This window comes from Heptranchias perlo, chromosome 41 (assembly GCF_035084215.1).
Source record: "Heptranchias perlo isolate sHepPer1 chromosome 41, sHepPer1.hap1, whole genome shotgun sequence".
NCBI lineage: Eukaryota > Metazoa > Chordata > Chondrichthyes > Hexanchiformes > Hexanchidae > Heptranchias > Heptranchias perlo.
This window is the reverse complement of record NC_090365.1, coordinates 7,147,250-7,170,765: the sequence shown is the minus strand read 5'-3', so window position 1 is coordinate 7,170,765 and position 23,516 is coordinate 7,147,250. Positions and strand designations below refer to the sequence as shown.

The following is a 23,516-nucleotide window of genomic DNA, read 5'->3' as shown; positions in this document are numbered from 1 at the left end:
GTATCCCCCGATCTCCCCCTCTTCCCCCCTGAAGTCCCCCCAATCTTCCCCTCTCCCCCCGCCGATCTTCCTCTCTCTCCCCCCCACCTCGATCTTCTGTTCCAGAGCCAGATGACACCTCTTTCTTTCCCCCCCCCCGACCCCGCACCCCCCGGCGTTGCAGCTCCTGTCGGCAGCCAGCCTGTCAATCAGACTGGCTGCTGGGTGTGAAACCCGGAGATGACGTTAATCATCATCAATTATGTTGCAATCGCGACGGAAATGGTAAGTTTTTTTTCTTCAGGTTTCCACGCCCACCTTCACCCCCTCCCTGCCAAACCACCACCATTTCAAAATTGAGCCCAGAGACCATGAGGGAAGGTCTCCTCCATTTCTATTACCAAGTTCCAACTTGGTCTTCCCTCTACTCCTCTGGTACCTTCATGTCCCAGCACCTCATCCTTGTCCATCCCTCCCTATTCTCTCACTGAAAACTGCTCACCCAAGCCCCTTGACAACTTCATCACGGAGATATCCTTCTCTGTGCCAAGCTACTCCTTCTTGGTGATTTCAACCTAAACTCCCCGAGCCCGGTCTCCTCTGATGTCTCTGACCTTCTCTCCTCTCTCAATCTCACCTTTCACATAAATTCTCCCACCCATACCCACAACCGTCTCCCCAGCCACCTCACTCAGCCCCTAAACCTCCAAACTATCTGATCACTTCCTTGACTCCCTTAGCACTCACACTTGCTTGTGATCCTCCAACCCCATCACTCTCACCCTCCACTCCTGGAAAAGTCCCTGTGCGGCTCCTGCTCAAATTCACTGTGAAACTCCAACTCCCTCTCTCCTCTGGCCCTCGGCTGATGTTGACCTGCTCAATTGCTCTCTAATCCCTGATTTCAATATCCTAGTTTTCACCAGATCACTCGCCATCTCCTCCTTCTGCCACGCTCCTAGTGCGGTTCCCATCTTTGATCCAATAAGTCCAAGGGTCACATACTTGAGCTGGCCGGCCTAGTCGCTCATCATCAAATCTGGCTCAACCAACTTGAACTCTACCATACCTCAATCCTCTTTTACTCTGGGATTATTTTGGAGCCCGTACCATACCAGCTCCTGCACACTCATATCCAACAAGTGCAAAGGACACATTCTCTCTTTTCCTCTAAGATTGAGACCACCTTGCAGCCGTCACCTCCCTCTCCTTCTCCTCCTTGCTCCTGACCTCCCCTCCCCCACTTACTCTAACCTGATCCCTTGTCAATCTGCAGTTTCTCCCCCATGTCTCCCCTTGCCTGCTCTCATTGTCTCTTGGAAGAGATTCACTGCCTGGTCACTTGACCTCCTCCCCTTGCCATTCCTGATCACTCAGTTACCTTACATACTTGCTGACATTGCCGGCTGTCCCCTTTGCTTAGGCACCGTTCCTCCCCCTTTCAAAACTGCCATCATCATCTGCCTCCTCAAATAGCCCACCCTTGATTCCTCTGTCCTCTCCAACCACCCGTTGCCCACACATAAATGTAAGCTCCTCATCCTCATCTTGAAATTCCTCCATAGGTTTACTCACCCTATCTTTGCAACCTCCCTCCCGCATCCTTTAGGAGATGCGCTGGCTTGTTGGGGCAAGTAGGAGTGGAACCCTGCAATAACAGTCCCATGGAGGAGGATGGCTTTGTTGACATTGTTGAAATGTTGAGGAGGAGTTGAGGAGGAGATGAAGGGATATCGCACCAATGGTCATTTGCGACTTTGGCCGGGGCCGACTCTCAGGTGTGAGCAGATCAGAAGTAGGATTGAAGGGCGTCCAACGGGGGACTTGGAGAGAGAGATGGGAGGCGAAGACATGTTTGAGGGCTTTAGAGAGGATAGGGATCACTTGGGTTAAGTACCAGAAGATACCTGTGGAACTGTACGCAGAAAAGAGCCAACACCATCAGCAGAGGAAAATAAATAAATTCAGACCAAACTAAAAAACAAATAAGTGAACTAGTAAGAGAGCAAATCTGCTTGAGGGGCTTTGCTGAACTAACAGTCCAAAGCTGATCAATTACGCTCATTTAAAACATACCATAAATATAGATTTTTACGCACGACGCTAAAAGGGATTTATTAGAATATAAATCTTGACTATTCGGTGTCACAGCTTTGCCTGCCAAGTGTTGCCCTTGCTTTGTAAAGGATGGGTGTGATTGTGGGGCATTGCAGTTCAGAAAACTACTTCTAGCCACCTTCTGCTGTTCGAAAACATTTTTTTACAAGATCCCATAATAGTCACGGATGAGGAAAGCCATTTGCTTCATCTTGGCTCGTTCGTCTGAAAAGAACCGTTGCCCAGCTGTCTCTTAAATGACCGGAGGGTCTTGCCCTATATCAAGTGACATTTATAACACCATGAGCAGGTTATCTAGAAACCCCCCTTTTCTTCAGGAGTTACACACGGACTGGACTCACATGGGATTCCGTGTACTGGATGTGGAGATTAGTATCTAATCCAGGAGCAGTTACTGATTAACTGAAGTCCCAGTGACAGTGCATGGCCAGTGGCGACAACACTGAAAACTCGAATGTCCGGCATTTAGACGAGAGAGAGGAGGAGCCTCTGTCCAACACTGGGTTTCAGACCAGCTGGTATTGGCAGATGGGGCCCTGCAGCCATGGGTTTTATGGGCACCTAATGCCTGCTCTGCCTTGCTTGTCTCCAGAATGAGCGTGCTGAAGGCCTTCCATCTTGCCCTCATTTCTAATCAGCTGCATTTAAAAAAAAATATATACAGGCACTTGTCCCAGTTACTGGATATTTTGGATGAGACTGTTAAATGAAAGCTTTGTGATAAACCAGCCCCTGAATCTCCAGAAATTTTGGCTGCGTCTCCTAAATTTGGCTCTTGGCCGAAACCTCATAAAATCTTCCTGACGTTAGAAGGTCCAGTTGGACCATCTGTGGAGAGCAACGGGATAGCGAACAATGAGAAAATAGAGACGTGCGTCATGGCATTGGCTGGTCTGGGCACTGGAGACCTTTGGAGAAGTGAGCAGGGACAATCAGATGCCGCAAGTACATTCAGGACCTCAACTCTCACCCCATCTGTTTGTGATCTGTTCATAACAAACGCAGATATTAGACCAAGTACTGGGAAAAAGTTACATCTCTCCATCCCTGCCACGTCCCAAATAATTGCCCAAGATACGAAACTATTTGCAAGAGTTTGGAGAGTGCAGATTCTGGGCTCTATTCTGTGAGTGGCAGATCAGAGTCCATTCTTGAACTTGCCAGGACGCGTGGGTCAGTGTTTGGACTTACTAGGCCTAGTCTATGAGGAACAGGTCAGTTAAGACGCAACAAGATAAGCTCCCTTGGTGACACTGCCCAGAATGGAGGTAAGCCACTCAGAAGGTCCCAGATTAGAGACTTGAGCTGTGGTGAGTTAGCTGATCTCAGCCGAAGAGGCAGCAAAGAAGCTCCAACAGCAGTCCTGGGCTGAGGAGGAGAAAAAACTGAGGCAAAGCTCCTGCTTTTGATTGATATCTGAGTAACACTCAGTGGAAAAGGCGTGCGGATATCCGTTGTAGACAAGTATCAAACTTGGTGATATCCCCATGATAAAATAGCCTCAGGGCTCTGTCTGGGCTCATGAGGCATGAACATTTGGGTGAGGTACAGAAAGATGGCTCACGCCCATGTACCCCAGCGTGAGTCAGTACCCTCAGTGGGGAGAATTATATTGGGAGAAAGGTCCCAGATAAACAACTGTACCTGTGCAGAAAAAAAGTCTCATTGAGTACAGTCGAACAAAAGCAACTGGAAAGTCTGAAATGAGTTATGTGCATCTGTCTAGTGCTGGAAATTCACAGCGTGTCACATATTTACACAAAGTGTAATTTATTTTTGTGATGTTGGCACAAAGACTTTGTAGAAATCAATAGGAAATGAAAAGCCAGCAAGAAAATAAATAAATAAATGGAAATGTGTGTTCTCAAGAAAGGCATCACTTATTTTGCAAATATGCTCATTAGCAATCAGGCCAGTGAAGCTTACCATTCCAATACGCACTCTCAGTAAACAGTTAATTACCTTGTGCCAACTAGGGTGGTACTTTGTTGGGTCCTTGGAGATGTGGACGACATCAATACTGGAAACTTCAATGAGGAAAATCAAACTGGAAATCAGTGCCTTTCAGCCTTGTGTGTTCCAGCAAAATCATTTGTCAAAAAGAACTACAATGGACCTGCATGATTTTGACTCTTAGTCTCCCCCTCTCTGAGGTGCTTGCACAGTGTGAGTGGACGTATTAGCCAATACTGCCGCACACACTGCTACCGTTATAAATGTAACTTTACTTCCTGTGGGCTTTACCTGGCAAGGCAGCCATTTTGTTCAGCCCACCTCTGGATGTAGTTTCCTGAAAGTAATGGAATCGCCTCAATCTCTGCCAACATTCTCCAAAGACTTTGGTCTTTCCATGCGCAGGACTCAATGTTTTGCCTTGTGCTTCTCGTTGAGGGGGAAGAGATGTTCGTATGGGCATTAATCAATTCCAGGTCAGGTATTTAGATACAGAGCACCCTCTGCTCTAGCCCAACACCGTGCCAAACCCAACCTCAGAACACTCCTTACTGCACCAATATGACATTTCTGTCCCTCACACCAGCCATCCTATGGCTTCTCTGGGTGAGACTTTCAATTTGAGGGGCGGTTTTGCAGACTACAAACGGCATAGCAACTGCCCAACTCCATCCACATAAAGCTCTTAATCAACAGAGAAAACTTCTATACCATCAATCAATTTGAATCAAATTTCCAGGGATGAATGACGTTCATTTTGCTGTAGTCTGACAAGTCAATTTATCAATACAAAACTATAATAGAGCTATATGATTATATATTTGTAGCTTTTTCTCCGTGGCACTAGCACAATATAATGTGGTGTACTCTCCGACACTGCCACTGACATCAAAATCAAATGAGTTTGAGTCAACTTGATGTGTTTCTAAGAGAAGGTTACAAAGTGATAAGTGGAGTTGAGATCAGTCATGAAGAGGATGGGCTTGTTGGATCTAATAACATGAACTGGAGTTGACCAGTCAGTGGCAGAAGGAAAGGCCCATCTTCAATGGAATCCAGGATGTGCCTCTTCTTCTCAAGCAGTGAATATTAGCCTTGGGAGCTCATTTGAAACCTTCTAACCATTGCTTCCTGATGTACCTCATCTTCCCTTCAACTCTTCTCACCTTGTTGCTGCCCAGAGTCAAGGCCTGCTTTCAGCTTCTTCATCAAAAAATTAAAAAATCAGGTTTGAGGGATTCTGATTAATGATTTTCCATTTTTACAGATTTAAATGAATATTTTGTTTAAATAATATTAAATAATCAAAGTAAACTCCTTGAAGGAGTTATTGGGCATTGTGCGGAGAGTTAGCTGCAATAATATTAAGCCATGGGTTCTTTAGGTTTGAGTGTATGTGTACATTGTGTGTGTGTGTGTGTGGGAGTGTGTTTATATGGATACGGGCATGTGCTTGGGTGTGTGGGTTTAAATTGGTATGGGGGGTGTGATTGTGTGTGTGTGTGTGTGTGTTATATGAGTACTGGTGTGTCTGTGGGTGAGCGTGTGTTGTATGAGTGTGTGTGTGTGGGTGTGTGTTATATGGGTGTGTGTCTGTTTAAATGGGTATGGGTGAGTGTGGATGGGTGTTATATGAGTACGGGTATGTGTGTGTGGGTGGGTGTGTATTTATATGGGGGTGTGTGTGTAGGTGTGTGTTATATGGGTATGGGTGAGCGTGTGTTTGTGTGTGAGTATGGATGAGTGTTATGTGAGTACTGGTGTGTGGGTGTGGGTGTGTGTGTGTTGTATGTGTGTTGTATGGGTGTGTGTTTGTTTAAATGGGTATGGGTGAGTGTGGGCGTGTGTTGTATGGGTTTGTGTGTGGGTGTATGTTGTATGGGTGTGAGTGTGGGTGTGTGTTGTATGGGTGTGAGTGTGGGTGTGTGTTGTATGGGTGTGTTGTATGGGTGTGTGTCTGTTTAAATGGGTATGGGTGAGTGTGGGTGTGTGTATGGGTGTGTGTGTATGGGTGTGTTGTATGGGTGTGTTGTATGGGTGAGTGTGGGTGTGTGTATGTGTGTGTGTTGTATGGGTGTGTGTGTATGGGTGTGTGTCTGTTTAAATGGGTATGGGTGAGTGTGGGTGTGTTGTATGGGTGTGTTGTATGGGTGTGTGTTTGTTTAAATGGGTATGGGTGTGTGTGTGGGTGTGTGTTGTATGGGTGTGTGTGTGGGTGTGTGTTGTATGGGTGTGTGTTGTATGGGTGTGTTGTATGGGTGTGTGTGTGGGTGTGTGTCTGTTTAAATGGGTATGGGTGAGTGTGGGGGTGTGTGTGGGTGTGTGTGTTGTATGGGTGTGTGTGTGGGTGTGTGTGTGGGTGTGTGTCTGTTTAAATGGGTATGGGTGAGTGTGGGTGTGTGTTGTTTCTGTAAGTGTGGGTAAGCCAGGAAGCAGTGGTTAGATTGGTTTAAATGGGTCTCAATGTGAATGGGGGGAGACTCCGTGGAGGTGAATTTCAACTTCAGCAGGGTTTCCAAACGGAGATTAGCGGATCGGCCGCTGTCACATCCCTCACATTCTCCGTCCCATTGATGCACATTGAAAGGAAAATGAGACGGGATGTACACAGACGGCCGATCATCTGCCACCCATTTTTCTATTGTGGGACTTGGACAAATGTCACCCACGGGTGCACTGCGGGGGGCTCTCCTGGAATTGGGACTGAGGGGGTGCTGTTGGAGCAGCACGGGGTGGGGGTGAGGTCTGTCTCACATCTGACTGCACTGTAATCGGACCGGGTGCTGAGACTGGCTTTCTGAAAGGGAATGTGTTTCATTCCAGAGTTTAGCATCCCTCACATTGATGACCATATTTTTAAAAAAAAGCATGAGCTGTATTTGTGAACTTTAATAAAAAATATACATATATAGTGAGGATATTCTAGATATTGCTAATGTGTTGGGTTAACTGTCGAACAGTTTGTGTTCATGTACAATACGAGGTTTAATGAAATGAGTAAAAGGAGTTTTTACTCATTGGAGAGGTATGTTGATTTTTGAAAAATAATCATTGGTATTTTTAGTGATCTATTTGGAATCCCGATAGAGCTTCTCGTGATTGCATTCACTCTCATTTTAATTAATATTTTCTTTTTCCATTTCAATGAAGTAAAGATTAATGTTATTTCATATGCAGGGATATGAGGAGGAAAGACTTGCTTTTTATGCAGCTTCTTATTCCGTCTCTCACTCAGTCACTGCTGCTGTGCAGTCAATCTTGGCAGCCATTTTACGCACAGTAAAATCCCTCAAACAGCAATAAGATGGATGACCGGTTAATCGGATTTTTGGTGGTGATGGTTGAGGGGATACGTTGGCCCAAGACACTGGTAGAATTTCCTGCTCTTTTCTAAATATGATTATTGGATCTTTAACTTATACCTGAACCAGCAGATCGGCAAGATAAGGCCTCGGTTTAACGTCTCATCCGAAGGACGGCACCTCCGACAGTGCAGCACTCCTTCAGCACTGCACTGGATTGTCAGCCTGGATTATGGGCCCCAAGTCCTGCAATGGGAGCTTGAACCCACAATCATTTGACTCAGAGATGAGAGTGCGACCAACTGAGCCAAGCTGACATTTATGAAATGTTCTTTTTAAGGTGGAATCATTGCCATTTTGGTAAAAGCTGTCCAGCATTTGTGTCACAGTGTCATGTTCTTCCATTTTTTGGGTTGGGTCACAAGCAATCATGATTCCTTAATAACTTTCCACTGTAAGATGGTACCCTGCAGTTACTTTATCACTAATTAAATCCCTTGCTCTCTAACTACACAAGGAACTTTGGAACACGGAAAGGCCATTCATCCCATCAAGCCCACTCCTTCCACAGTCCATATGTAACTACCTCATTCATCGACTTACCTCAGTCATCGACTATTAATCATCGACTTACCTCATTCATCGACTTACCTCAATCATCGACTATCAATCATCGACAATTAATCATCGACTTTCCTCAGTCATCGACTATCAATCATTGACTATCGATCATCAACGATTAATCATCGATTTACCTCAGTCATCGACTATCAATCATCAACGATTAATCAGCGACTTACCTCAGTCATCGACTATCAATCATCGACTATCAATCATCGACTATTAATCATCGACTTACCTCAGTCATCGACTATCAATCATCGACTATCAATCATCGACTATCAATCATCGACTATTAATCATCGACTTACCTCAGTCATCGACTATCAATCATCGACTATTAATCATCGATTTACCTCAATCATCGACTATCAATCATTGACTATCAATCATTGACTATCAATCATCGACTTACCTCAATCATCGACTATCAATCATCGACTATCAATCATCGACTTACCTCAATCATCGATTATCAATCATCGACTATCAATCATCGACTTACCTCAATCATTGACTATCAATCATCGACTATCAATCATCGACTTACCTCAATCATCGACTATCAATCATTGACTATCAATCATCGACTTACCTCAATCATCGACTATCAATCATTGACTATCAATCATTGACTTACCTCAATCATCGACTATCAATCATCGACTATCAATCATTGACTTACCTCAATCATCGACTATCAATCATCGATTATCAATCATTGACTATCAATCATTGACTATCAATCATCGACTTACCTCAATCATCGACTATCAATCATCGACTATCAATCATTGACTTACCTCAATCATCGACTATTAAGCATTGATTATCAATCATCGACTTACCTCAGTCATCCATTATCAATCATTGACTATCAATCATTGACTTACCTCAGTCATTGACTTACCTCAGTCATTGACCTACCTCAGTCATCGACCCTCAGTCTTCGACCCTCAGTCATCGACCCTCAGTCATCGACTTACCTCAGTCATCGACTATCAATCATCGACTATCAATCATTGACTTACCTCAATCATCGACTATCAATCATCGACTATCAATCATCAACTTACCTCAATCATCGATTATCAATCATTGACTATCAATCATTGACTTACCTCAGTCATCGACCCTCAGTCATCCACCCTCAGTCATCGACCCTCAGTCATCGACTTACCTCAGTCATCGACTTACCTCAATCATCGACTTATCTTAGTCATCGACTACTCCTTCTGTTCTCCACCAGTTGGTCCAGTATAGTGGGCAGATGTAACTTCTTACATTTTGTTTTCATATCCAGGGGAGGCCATTGCTTCTTCCTGTATTAGTTTTGTGTAGGAGAATATACTTGTGACCACCTAGTTTATCCTTTCTAGCTCAGTATAGCCTGCTATAAAGGTTTGGCTCATAAGCCGTCTGCAAGGTAAGCAATCATATTTTCTTTTCCCCCTCTCCATTTTCTCCCCTACCTTGCTAATGATGCTGATCTCTGCTACAATACAGTTCCCTGGGGCCAGCAGCCTCCCAATACCTCACTTAAGTAGCTATTCTTCATGCCTGAGCCAAGAACAGTGAGAATAGCCAGGCTATTTGACTGTAGAGGAATAACATCTGACCCGAGGCCTGAGTTCACTGGATGTCTACAAACAAACACTTTCCATCGCGGATCACTGATAGGGACCAGGATCAGGAAACCTGGCTGATTGTTTCTCTCCCTAGCCCAGAGACACTGAGTTCGATCTCAGTCCCCCAATGTTGCAATGCCAGATATCAGTTAAGAAAGAATAGACCGAGAATCAAATCTGAAACCTTCTTGTCCATAAGGAGCATTTAACCATTAAGCCATGTGGGGGAATGGGGGCAGCTCCATCCTTGTTACTTTTTCCCCAAAGGTAGAAATTGCGACTTGGCTGAGATGCTGGGTACTTTGTAACTTCGGAGGAGTTCCTCTGGTTACCGAACATCTCCCCACTATGTTTCTGATGCCACCACACGTAGCAGCTGGGTGAAACCTTCCTCATACGGCAGAGAATAGAAACTCTGTGTCAGTTTGGCTCAATGGACAGCACTCTCATCTCTTAGCTCGAAGGTTGAGGGTTCAAGTCCCACAGCACTGGAGTATAGTACTTGGAGAATGCTGCATCGTAGGAGGTATGGTCAGTTGGATGAGATGTTACGATTGAGGTGCATTGTGACAATCTCATGGCACTATTTGAAGAAGGGAGTTCTCCTGGTGTCCTAGATAACAGTCCTTTCTCAGACAATCCCACCAAAGACATACTAACTCGGCATTCTTTCATGGGGTGTTGCTGGTTGTATGTTTGCCTACCTAACAATAACCATTGTGCGAAATGTTTTGATGAGATGCAATATAAATGTAATTTTTCTTGAATTCGCTGTTTTGGAGAATTAGGTACAAACGTCCATCTAATTACCTCTCGGGTTAACATGTTGGAGCTCTCGTGTCACGCGTCAACACACTGCCTTTGTAAAGTTGTAATCCTAGCAGCGTGTGGTTTATTGAGACTCGAACACCTGATCAGGCAATGACTTTTGTCAATTAATGTGAGAGAATGCTTTTCCATGTCAAGAGAGCCTGTAGTTGTGAACTGAAATATTTCATGGCCACGGTTGCTAACACATATTCAATTGTCTTACAGAATGATTCCACCTTCTAGCAAAACCTTCCTTGTAAAAGACCTAATTTCAGGCCGAGACTATGACCTGTGTGTCCTGGCTGTCTATGATGATGGGATCACCACCCTGACTGCTACTAGGGCTGTGGGTTGTGTACAGTTCACCACGGAGAGGGAATATACACAGTGCCGATCCATGCATACCCAATTCCTTGGTGGGACCATGATCATCATCATTGGCGGGATCATCGTGGCCTCTGTGCTGGTCTTTATCATCATCCTTATGATCAGATACAAGGTCTACAATAACACTGGTGAAAGCAAGACCATGGTGAGCAATGTGTACTCACAGACCAATGGAAGTCAAAATGGAGCCATGCTACCATCCACCTCTAAACTGACTGAAAGCCTGGAGGAGCACGTCCAGGGAACCTTAACAGATACCACCAAAGACACCTTGGCTGTGGCTTTAACTATAGACAATGAAAAAGTCCCTGTCACTCAAAGCCCATCCTTTCCCACGGAGGACACAGCACCTCATAAACGAAGGAGAACTCGGATAGGCTTGGACCTGAAGAAAGAAATCACACAGTCTTTGAAGGAGATTCAAGTGGAGAGCCAAGGTAGCATGTCAACAAATCCCCCAAATTCCAAAGTTCTTGGAAGATTACATGTGAAGGAAAGATTTTAGCTGCTCTGCAGATTCTTGTAACATGAGTTGATCTTCTATAGTGTTGCCCACAGCTAGCCTGGGATCTTAATGTGTAGCTGTTATGATTTAGCTGCCCTTGGGGAAAGGTCAGGTAATTGAGGTCAGAAGAACCAGCAAGAAATGCCTGGCATTCTTCCATTTTTTATACATATTTTTGATACCTTGAAGTATGACATCTGAAGACTGTCTGATGTGTTCAAGATACAAGGCTTTTTTATCTACAGGATATATATAGAAATAATGAGAGATTTTTTTCGCAAGATCGTAAAACTAAATACTGCAGATGCTGCAAGTCTGAAACACAGGCAGAAAATGCTGGAACGCTCAGGCCCACCTCAGCTACTCACACACACTCCACGTCTCATAAATATCTTCAATTTCTTTCATTATGCTTCCTGTCGTCTCATTGTAATATCATTTCAGCCGTTTAACCACCCTCTGCTCACCATTTAAACACATTACATGTCGTTCTACTTTCTCCTGTGTATATTTGCGTGTGTGTGTGTATCTGTGTGTATGTATGTGTGTGTGTGTGCTTATCTGTGTGTGTGTGCGTGAATGTATACCTGTGTATGTACATCTGTGTGTGCATGTGTGTTTGTGCCTGTCTGTATGTGTGTGCGTAGCTGTCTGTGTTTGCGTGCGTGTCTGTGCATATCTGTCTGTGTGTGCGTGCAAGTATATCTGTGTATGTAAATCTGTGTATGTACATCTGTGTGCACACGTGTGTGTGTGCCTGTCTGCATGTGTATGCGTAGCTGTTTGTGTGTGTGTGCTCGTGTGTGCGTGTCTGTGTATGTGTGTGCGCGTGTGTGTGCATATCTGACTGTGTGTGCATGTGTGTATCTGTGTATGTATATCTGTGTGTGTATCTGTGTATGTGTATATCTACGTGTGTGCATGCACGTGTGTTTATCTGCGTGCATGTGTCTGCGTGTGCATCCATGTCCAGGTGCATATCTATGCTTTAAAAATAGGAAAAAAAATTAAGTTTAAAAACTTATCTCCTGCCATTTCTTTTTCTCCTATTTTTCTTTTCCAATATTTTCTGGTTTGAACCTTTACTCCTTAAAATCTCATCTATCTGTCCTTCTCTATTATTCCGCTGTCCATTGCTTCGGGAAAGTTTAATCCATGATTGGCTGGAAACCAGTTCCGAAGGCCATTTTCTCCAGCCAATCAGGAGGATGAACATTGAAGTTTGACCTGGTTACTGAGTTGCCAATGCTTCTGACTCGCTCAACTGCCCCATTTCTTTTTCTGAATTATCTTAATGGTTGCAATTCATGTGGGAGACTTCAACAAGTAGAAAACTACATTTCAGTTAGCCACATAAATCACAGGCTTTAAAAAAGCTCCACAGATGGTGGGCTTCGCAAATGAATCATGATTGTATTTGTCGGAGTCCAATGCAGTGTGACTGAAATGATTCACATCGTGAATATCTGCCCAAGGGGTTAACCTTTATATTGCTGACCCAAAACAAAGGCCTGTCCCTCCTGGGCCAGTTGGTTTCTGCAACTTTCAGCACACGCACTATGATGCTCAAATCATAGAATCGTGTAGATGGAGGCTAATCGGCCCATCATGCCAATGCCAGCTCTTTGAAAGAGCTATCTAATTAGTCCCACTCCCCCCTGCTTTCTCCACATAGCCCTGCAAATTTTTCCTTTTCAAGTATTTATCCAGTTCCCTTTTGAAAGTTATTATTGAATCTGCTTCCACCGCCCTTTCAGGCAGCGCATTCCAGATCATCATAACAACTCGCTGCATAAAAAGAATTTATCCTCATCTCCCTTCTGGTTCTTTTGCCAATTACCTTAAATCTGTGTCCTCCGGTTACCGACCCTCCTGCCAGTGGAAACAGTTTCTCCCTATCTAAACCCTTCATAATTTTAAACCTCCCTATTAAATCTCCCCTTAACCTTCTCTGCTCTAAGGAGAACAATCCCAGCTTCTCCAGTCTCTCCACAAAACTGAAGTCCCTCATCCCTGGTAACATTCTAGTAAATCTCCTCTGCACCCTCTCCAAGGCCTTGACATCCTTCCGAAAGTGTGATGCCCAGTATTGGACACGATACTTCAGCTGAGGCCTAACCAGTGATTTATAAAGGTTTAATAAAACTTCCTTGCTTTTGAATTCTATACCTCTATTTACAAAGCCAAGGATCCGATATACTTTTTTAACCACCTTATCAACTTGTCCTGCCACCTTCACAGATTTGTGTATGTGCACCCCCCCCCAGGTCTCTCTGTTCCTGCACCCCCTTTAAAATTGTACCATTTAGTTTATATTGCCTCTCCTCAATCTTCCTATCAAAATGAATCACTTCACACTTCTCTGCGTTAAATTTTATCTGCCATTTCGCCAGTCTGTCTTTGTCATCCTCCACACTGTTTACTACATTTCCAGGTTTCGTGTCATCTGCAAACTTTGAAATGATGCCCTCTATACCCAGCTCATTAATATATATCAAAAAGAGCAGTGGTCTTAATACACCATTGTAAACTTCCCTCCAGTTTGGAAAACAAAAGCTCATCGCTACTCTCTGCTTTCTGTCTCAAAGCCAATTTCATATCCACACTGCCACCGTCCCTTTAAACCCATGGGCTTTCAATTTTCTAACAAGTTTATAATGTGGTATTTTATCAAACGTCTTTTGAAAGTCCAGATACACAACAGTTGCTGAGTTAGCTGTTCACAGATGTGGTGGATTGTGGAGTCACTACAGAAGGGAATATTCAGATAGGATTCCACCTCCAATGGGCTGTGCTCCCGGGCTGCCCTGACCTCCAGTGGCAGTAATTTCCCTAATTAACCCTGGTGTTCGGGGAGGGGGATCATTCAAGCAGGAGTTCCACTGTTGACCGCTGTCCACTGACTCTCGTTGGGAAGTGTATGTGTGTGTTTGCTGGGATAGGTATGATTCGAGCTCGGCAGTGAGTACAGCTCCCCCCCTCCTGTCTGGTTGATTAGTGCCTAGTTGATAAGTTTCCAACATCCACTATCTACACTCGAGCACAAAGACTGGCCGCTGGGGCGAGAATCAACAGCCCAGCCCAAGTCAGCAGTCCAAGCAGAGGTGGAAAGAAAGAATCCCATTATTTTTTATAAACCCTGTGGACCTGACCTAATTTTTTTCTTCAGAAAAGAACTCATGGTGTTGCTAAAATATATACTTTGGTTAGAATGCGTTTTTGTTGCCTTTTGGATCATTTAAACGACAACAGAATTGAGAGTTGGAACAACTGTGCCCTGAGGCCTTGGTGCAGAGTCAATCCACAATGTTTGATGCAAGTTTTCATAACTGTTAAGTATTAGATGCACTGAGCTTGGACAATGTCAGTGTAGCGTCCTGGAACAATGCAAAATAATTGGGAAGCTCTAGGCAGAGGGGGATAAATGAGATTTGAGGAATAGCGTGATTGCTTCTGCAGTTTTGGGCCAAGTTTTTGAGTGGGCAGTGCAAAAATGTAAACCAGATACCAGTTTTCCAAGTTCACTGGCAGCACTTATGTTGGAAGTTCTCGTAAGATTGTGCCAACATGCAAGGCCCCCACGTTCAAATGGAAATTACCTCTCAAAATTAATCTGTAGGCTCTAATCTCTCTCTCTGTATCACAACAATCCCTCTCTCTCGATTTTATCAATTCTGATGCGCTAATTAAAATCATTGGAAATAAAAATTGTGCTGTTTCTATAACAGGCGGGCAATCTGTAACATCAGTTCTACACCAGGGCGAAAAGTTGAAAATCTATCCCGTCATTCCAGTCGGGGTCTCACCAAGTGCCTCGGCTCACCCTCTGTAGGTATATATTCCCACCACCCCACCCTTGTGCCCCAATATGTTATTTGCTCTTTTAATTGCTTCTCCCTCCTTGTCCCAAGACTGAAAGTGATGAGTCCTCGACTCTACGTTCTTTCCCTGGATCTCACAATTGTGGGACTTTCCTCCCTCTGTCAATATACAGGCTGTCATAAGCCAAGTCTGGCTGAAAGACGGTTATCGATTTACCTCATCTTCTGGTGCTGTCCTGCTCTCTGGACCTTTGCCGCTATTTAGGTTTATCAATAAAAATGGATTCATGATCTGGAGGGACTAACTCTTAAAAGTTAATAGAGTTTTCAGTGAATTTGTATCGTCAGCCTCGCAAACATCCCAACTGGGGCCTTGATTTCACCTCCTACCCTGCTCCTGATCCCAGTTCATGACCTGTTCCTGATCCCACCCCATGTTCTGCTCCTGATCCCACCCCATGTCATGCCAAATCCAACTCCATGTCCTGTTCCTTATCTTACCTCATGTCCTTCCCATGATCCCATCCTATCTATTGCTGCTGACTTACCAATGTCCTGCCTAATCCAACTCCAATTGCCCATGCCATGCCCTGAATCCCAACCATGTCCTTCGCCTGATCCCATTCCATCTTTTGACCCTTCTCCACCCATATTCTGCCCCGCTGTTTGGTTTTGGACTCAGAGAAGGTGGTAACCATAGTTGTTAATCTGAGGCTGGGGTTGGAATATGATATATGATTGGAATCTGATAGGTGGAAATGTAATCCTGACCTGGGAATTCCTTGAACTGAACGGATAAAGATGAACCCCTTGAGATAAAAACGGAAAATGCTCGAAGCACCCAACATCAACCTGCATTTATATAGCGCCTTTAACATAGTAAAACATCCAAAGGTGCATCACAAGAGCGTAATCAGATAAAACTTTTACTGCGTCAACAAAGAAGATATCAGGGCATGTGATCAAAAGCTTGGTCAAAGAGATAGGTTTAAAGGGGCATCTTAAAAGAGGCAGGTAGGTTTAGGGAGGGAATTCCAGAGCTTAGGACCTAGACAGCTGAAGGAACACCCACCAATGTTGGGGCGAAGAGAGTGGAGGATGCAAGAGGCCAGAGTCAGAGGAAAGCGGAGTTCTTGGGGGGATTTTAGGACTGGAGGAGGTTACAGAGATAGGGAGGGGTGAGGCCATGGAGAGATTTGAACCCAAGGATGAGAATTTTAACACCAAAGGGTTACCAGGAGCCAATGTAGGTCAGCGAGCACAGGGGTGATGGGTGAACGGGACTTGGTGCAGGTTAGGATACGGGCAGCAGAGTTTTGGATGAGCTCAAGTTTATGGAGGGTGGGAGATGGGAGATTGGCCAGGAGAGCATTGGAATAGTCAAGTCTAGAGGACGGTATGGTCAACTGTGTCAAAGGTTGCAGACAGATGGAGAAGAATGGGGAGACAGAGTGCACCACGGTCACAGAGAATGTCATACCAACATCTGAAAGAGGAGAAAGAGATCAGTATTGAACCCAAGTCTGACAAAGGGTCACTGCCAAATGTTAACCCGTCTTTCCAGCATTTTTGGTTTTAATTTTGTGCTGTAACTGGGATCAAATTAGTTAAATGTTCCGCCAACTCTATCAGCAGGAATACAGAAATAACTTAAATACACCTAATCCTTGTCAACCTAGGCTGACATCTCTTCCTTGAGACATGCTGCTATCTAAATTTGATCAGTCGGAGGCAAATTGCATCCAATTTTCAGATATCAGGCTCACAATTCCGCAAAATAAATGATCAAGAATTTTACAGGGGTTGCTGATAAGTTTACGGTCTGGACAGATCACTGACAGCTTGTAAAGGTGACCTCCTCCTATCCCTCCATTAAATGGTTTGCCTTTATCAAATAATAACCTTATGGGAAATTCACTTTACATTCTAAATACTGCCTCAGAAATTTCAAGTTAAAATTTATTTCAGTTTTTCCCCTCAGTTTTCTATCTATTTTTTTCTCTCACTAAATCTTGGTCTCTTGCTGTCAGTCATCGCTGTATGTTTGTTTGTCTGCCTCTCTCTCTTTTTCTCTCCTTCTCTCTTCTCAATCTGTCTGCCTCTTCTTCCTCTCTGTCTCCTCATACGCTCTCTGAGGTTGAATTTCCACAGGGCTCCTCCTGATTGCCATAATATGCGCGCGAGGTCTGCGGAAACCTGGAAAAAAAACAGGGCAAATGGCGTTTGCTGTTTCTCTGGGGCTTCTGTGGATCTTCCCCCCACTTTCCCATCCAGATTACCGGGAACAATCAGGAGAATCCCCGACAGAAATTCAACTCTTTTGTCCCTTACTGTTTTTCCATCTCCCCTTCTGACACAAACACGATGGGCCTCCACCCAAGCCTCAAACTTTTATAATTCTATAGTCTTCCCCTCTCTTCTTGTTCACCATCTCTATCTCCTTGCTCTCCCTTTTCCTGTTTGTCTCTTCTCTCGTTCTATCCCTCTTATTGCTCTCCTCCCTCTGTCGGTCTTACCCCTGTCTCCCTCATAGCCCCGATTAGATCACTGTTGAGACATTACCAGTTCAGATTCCAGCTATCAGGGAGCTACAACACCCCCTCCCCTAGAACACACACTGGGGTAGAGTGGACAGACTGCAGGGAGCAAGCCCACGCGAGTTCCATTAGCAATGTGCAATCCGCCTTCAGAATTTACTCTCTGTTCCGCCCAGGCAATAATTAACAACCAGGCAAAGATTTCTCCCAGTTGGATTTCAATTGTAATTATTACCTCCTCTCAACTATTATTATTAAGGTGAATTCAAACAAAACAATTTTTATTTCAGTATTATTCACATGTGAATACATCAACTAATATCTCTTCACAGAGTTGCTGAAAAGCTCTGACAACAGCAATGAACTCTAAATAATGCATCACAGACCATTTATCACTCAGACTTGCCTCGTCCCCAGCCACTCCCTGACACAACTCCATTCCCAAATCCCCTCACCCCAGGGCTCCTGCTCCCGATCCCTACCCGATGAGCCCTGCGTGAAAGTGCGTACAAGTGCAAATGGGATGTGGACAGGACCGGTGCCTGCTGTGATGGTCCCCACAGTTGAACAGCCTGCCAAGGCTCACACACGACAAACTGGCCACTTGGATCAGTTACCAGGGGGTGACAGGCACCTGTGCAGTTGGTATCTCAGCGAGAGTCACCACCTTCAGGAGAGGAGGGGAGGCAAAGCGATGAAGGAAATCCCAAGGGTCTAACCTCACTTGACTTCTAAAATGCTGCTTTGTTCTTCCAGTTGAGATTCACAATACTAACCTCAGGCTTCCCTTCCCTGACTGAAGAGTTTTATCTTTTCCAGAGCCACAGGTAATGCAGGCCGCAGAAGATAAAAAGGAGCCAATCGAGCGGAGCAACATTAAACTTTGATGCCATCCATCTTCACACCTGAGGCAAACACCATCAGAATTTTCCTGAGGTAAAACTCCTGATATTGGATAGACTAAGCTGTGTTCAGGCAAGGTTTGTGTAAGTTCATTTTCATTCAAGTATCTATCCTCGTTGCTCTCCCTCTCACTTTGCCTCCTTTGTGGTAATTGGCAGCGTGTAGGCGAATCAAAGCTTAGCCTTCTACGTTTTTTCCCCCCTCTCAACCTCCCTCTCCCCACTTGCTCCTCTTTTTCTCCTGAAGGTTCGGATTTGTTCAGAGGTCGGGTCTCAGTTTACAGCCTGAGCCAAGTGGCCAGTCTTCACGTCCGCATCTGCACCGAGTGTCAGCAGGTCATTCAACCGTGGAAGGGCATTGTAGCCGACCTCAATCCTGTAGTCCAAAGAAGAGGTGTCCATTCGGCCCATCTAAGCTCACTATTCATAAAGAAAAGTCGCTCCATCACGTCACCCAACAGATTCCAGGAGGGGGATGATACAAAGAAGCTACCTCATCCTGAAGTGCACTCCACGCATGGACCATTCGTTGTATGAAGAAGAACTTGCTGATATTATTTGCCTTTTGCTCGTACCCTCCTGTTCTACTTTCACAGTTTAATTTGAAATAGTTTCCGGATTTACCTTCGATCTTTACACGTGTGTACTTGTACAAATGCCCACACGCAAACAAACAAATTCCAGTAGGGGCCATGGATAGCGTATGGGAGTGAGAATCCTGGTGAATAGGTGTATGTCAATGAAGGATTTGACGTCAACCTTTAGAGTTATCATAAGAATATAAGAAATAGGAGCAGGAGTAGGCAGGAGCCTGCTCCACCTTTCAATCAGATCATGGCTGATCTTCCACCTCAACTCCACTTTCCCGTCCTATCCCCATATCCCTTGATTCCCTTAGAGTCCAAAAATCCGTCTATCTCGGTCTTGAATATACCCAACGACTGAGCATCCACTGCCCTCTGGGGTAGAGAATTCCAAATATTCACAAACCTCTCAGTGAAGAAATTCCTCCTCATCTCAGTCTTAAATGGCCGACCCCTTATCCTGAGATTATGTCCCTTGGTTCTAGACTCTCCAGCCAGGGGAAACATCCTCTCAGCATTTACCCTGTCGAGCCCCCTCCGAATCTTATATGTTGCAATGAGATCACCTCTCATTCTTCTAAACTCCAGAGAGTATAGGCCCATTCTACTCAATCTTTCCTCATAGGACAACCCTCTCATCCCAGGAATCAAATCTAGTTCAAGTAGACTACAGGTTTGAACTCTGGCCTCACTTTGTCACCATGGTCACCTGTTACTCTGTAAAGTCAGCTACTGTACCATGGCATTTACAGGAGAGTAAATTAAGTATGAGGAGTCTGTCGGTACAATTGTGTTTATAGATACCGTAATTTAATATGATGTGGAGATGCCGGTGATGGACTGGGGTGGACAAATGTAAGGAATCTTACAACACCAGGTTATAGTCCAACAGTTTTATTTGAAAATCACAAGCTTTCGGGGGCTTTCTCCTTCGTCAGGTGAGTGTGGGATTCCATGAAGGTTACCACATTTATAGTCAGAGAACAATACCTGGTGATTACAGATAATCTTTCCAACTGCCCGTTGTCAAGGCAATCAAAGTGACAGAGAGACATTACATACAGGACTACTGAATATACAACGGTCAGAACCCAAAGACAGAGAGAGAGAGAGAGAGAGAAACATCCAAAAGGAAGAGAAAGAGAGAGAATGACCAGTTGTATTAAAAACAGATAACTCTTTTTCACTGGTGGGGTTACGTGTAGCGTGACATGAACCCAAGATCCTGGTTGAGGCCGTCCTCATGGGTGCGGAACTTGGCTATCAATTTCTGCTCGACGATTTTGCGTTGTTGTGTGTCTCGAAGGCCGCCTTGGAGAACGCTTACCCGAAGATCGGTGGCTGAATGTCCTTGACTGCTGAAGTGTTCCCCGACTGGGAGGGAACCCTCCTGTCTGGCGATTGTTGCGCGGTGTCCGTTCATCCGTTGTCGCAGTGTCTGCATGGTCTCGCCAATGTACCATGCTCCGGGGCGTCCTTTCCTGCAACGTATGAGGTAGACAACGTAATATGCATCAGGATCAGGGAAGCCCCAATGAGGGAGGGGAGAGCGGAGGAGGGGGGGAGAAGGGGAAGGGGAGGGAGAGGGACAGATTGATATTGGTGCACAGGTACTATCCTCTCTGTGGGTGTTGTTAGGTTAGGTGTCCGTTCTTGTGTGGTCTGCAGCCTCACCAATCCCAGGACCCACGCCTGCAGAGGGACAAGGCATTTCACAGGAGAGTTATCCAACAAAATTTGATGCCGAGCTACATGAGGAGATATTAGGACAGGTGACCAAAAGCTTGGTCAAAGAGGTAGCTTTTAAGGAGCATCTTAAAGGAGGAGAGCCAGGTAGAGAGGTGGAGAGGTTTAGGGAGGGAACTCCAGAGCTTAGGGCTTAGACAGCTGAAGGCACGGCCGCCAATGGTGCAGCGAAGGAAGTGGAGGATGCACGAGAGGCCAGAATTGCAGGAGTGCAGAGATCTAGAAGAGATGTAGGGCTAGAGGAGGTTACAAAGATAGGGGGGGGCGAGGCCATAGAGGGATTTGAAAACAAGGATGCGAATTTTAAAATCAAGGTGTTTCTGGACCGGAAATCAATGTAGGTCAGCGAGCACAGGAGGTGATGAGGGAATGGGATTTGCTGTGTGTTAGGATACGGGCAACAGAGATTTGGCCTTTCTGTGAATGAGATTGCCAGGTTAAAGCTGATTAATATCAAATTAGGCCCATATCCACTAACAATTGGGCCGGGACTGTCCAAACTCATTTCATATGGGACCCTTACAGAGATTGAAAACTTTCATAATTTAATTTCGGGCAGAATTCAAATGCAGGCCTCAGAGGTGAAAGAACTTAATATTACCGAAAGCCTGGAGGACTATAGAAAGTGCTGGGGGGAAATTAAAAAGGAAATTAGGAAAGCAAAGAGAGGGCATGAAAAAATACTGGCAAGTAAAATCAAGGAAAGCCCAAAGATGTTTTATAAATACATAAAAAGCAAGAGGATAACTAAGGAAAGAGTAGGGACTATTGGAGACCAAAAAGATAAACTATGTGTGGAGGCGGAAGATGTGGGTATGGTTCTTAATGAATACTTTGAGTCTGTCTTCGCAAAAGAGAGAGACGATGCATACACTGTAGTTAAGGAGGAGGAGTGTGAAATATTGGATGGGATAAACATAGTGAGAGAGGAAATATTAAGGGGATTAGCATCTTTGAAAGTAGATAAATCACCAGGCCCGGATGAAATGTATCCCAGGCTGTTACAAGAAGCAAGGGAGGAAATAACGGAGGCTCTGACCATCATTTTCCAATCGTCTCTGGATACAGGCATGGTGCCGGAGGATTGGAGGACTGCTAACACTGTACTGTTGTTTAAAAAGGGAGTGAGGGATAGACCGAGTAATTACAGGCCAGTCAGTCTAACCTCGGTGGTGGGCAAAATATTGGAATCAATTCTGAGGGACAGGATAAACCGTCACTTAGAAAGGCACGGAGTAATCAAGGACAGTCAGCATGGATTTGTTAAGGGAAGGTCATGTCTGACTAACTTGATTGAATTTTTTGAGGAGGTAACAAGGAGGGTCGATGAGGGTAGCGCGTTTGATGTCGTCTGCATGGATTTTAGCAAGACTTTTGACAAGGTCCCACATGGAAGTTTGGCCAAAAAAGTAAAAGCCCATGTGATCCAAGGGAGAGTGGCAAGTTGGATCCAAAATTGTCTCAGTGGCAGGAAGCAAAGGGTAATGGTCGACGGGTATTTTTGTGACTGGAAGGCTGTTTCCAGTGGGGTTCCGCAAGGCTCAGTACTGGGTCCCTTGCTTTTTATGGTATATATTAATGATTTGGACTTAAATGTAGGGGGCATGACTAAGAAGTTTGCAGATGATATAAAAATTGGCCGTGCGGTTGATAGTGAGGAGGAAAGCTGTAGACTGCAGGAAGATGTCAATGGACTGGTCAGGTGGGCAGAAAAGTGGCAAATGGAGTTCAATCCAGAGAAGTGTGAGGTAATGCATTTGGAGAGGGCAAACAAGGCAAGGGAATACACAATAAATGGGAGGATACTGAGAGGTGTAGGGGAAGTGAGGGACCTTGGAGTGCATGTCCACAGATCCTTGAAGGTAGCAGGACAGGTAGATAAGCTGGTAAAGAAGGCATGCGGGATACTTTCCTTTATTAGCTGAGGCATAGAATATAAGAGCCTGAAAGAGTGGTAGAGGCAGAAACCCTCAACTCATTTGTAAAAAGTACCTGGATGTGCACCTGAAGTGCCATAACCTACAGGGCTACGGACCAAGTGCTGGAAAGTGGGATTAGGCTGGCCGGCGCAGACACGATGGGCCAAATGGCCTCCTTCTGCTCCGTAAATTTTCTATGATTCTACGAATGGTGTGGTAACCAATCGCACCATCTGCCAGGAAACTCAACTAACAGGAGGGGGGTAAAATGGACCCTTCAGGGCAATAGAAACAGGCAGATCTGGTGGACATTTGGGAATCTCCTTAAAGAGATGTCTGATTCTACAAATAAATCTCAAATGAAGTGTAGTAATTCTGCTCTCAGTATCAGACAGTGAATTAAAAACCAGTCAGCAGTTCATAATTAACATTAAAACAATACTGACATGTCCTTTGAAACTACATGGAAAAATAGTTTTATGGTCATTTTAATAAATGGGTTTCAGTTGAGTTTAAGCAATTATTCTTCATCTAATTTGGCCTTTGATTTTGCCATTAATGGACTCATTAACCCATGCTTACTCTAACCTGACATCAGCTATGACATCCTGTTCCACACGACAAAAAGGATATCCATCTCTTCTTTCTCATTAGTTTATGTTGCCTTCAGTGGCTGTGCTCAGAGTTATAAGTTCACAGGCTTG

At 44.7% G+C, this 23,516-nt stretch overlaps 1 protein-coding gene across 1 annotated transcript in view; it reads left to right on the top strand.

Moving 5' to 3' along the window:
- LOC137305834 (leucine-rich repeat and fibronectin type III domain-containing protein 1-like protein) overlaps window positions 1–18,591 on the top strand; it is a 52,834-nt gene extending 34,243 nt beyond the window's left edge. Inside the window, exons 2-3 of the mRNA XM_067974760.1 lie at window positions 10,637–11,235; window positions 18,481–18,591. Of these exons, the coding sequence (XP_067830861.1) occupies window positions 10,637–11,235; window positions 18,481–18,548 (667 nt within the window). The 3' untranslated portion in view covers window positions 18,549–18,591. The remainder of the gene's footprint in view (window positions 1–10,636; window positions 11,236–18,480) is intronic.
- The last annotated feature ends 4,925 nt before the right edge of the window (window positions 18,592–23,516 follow it).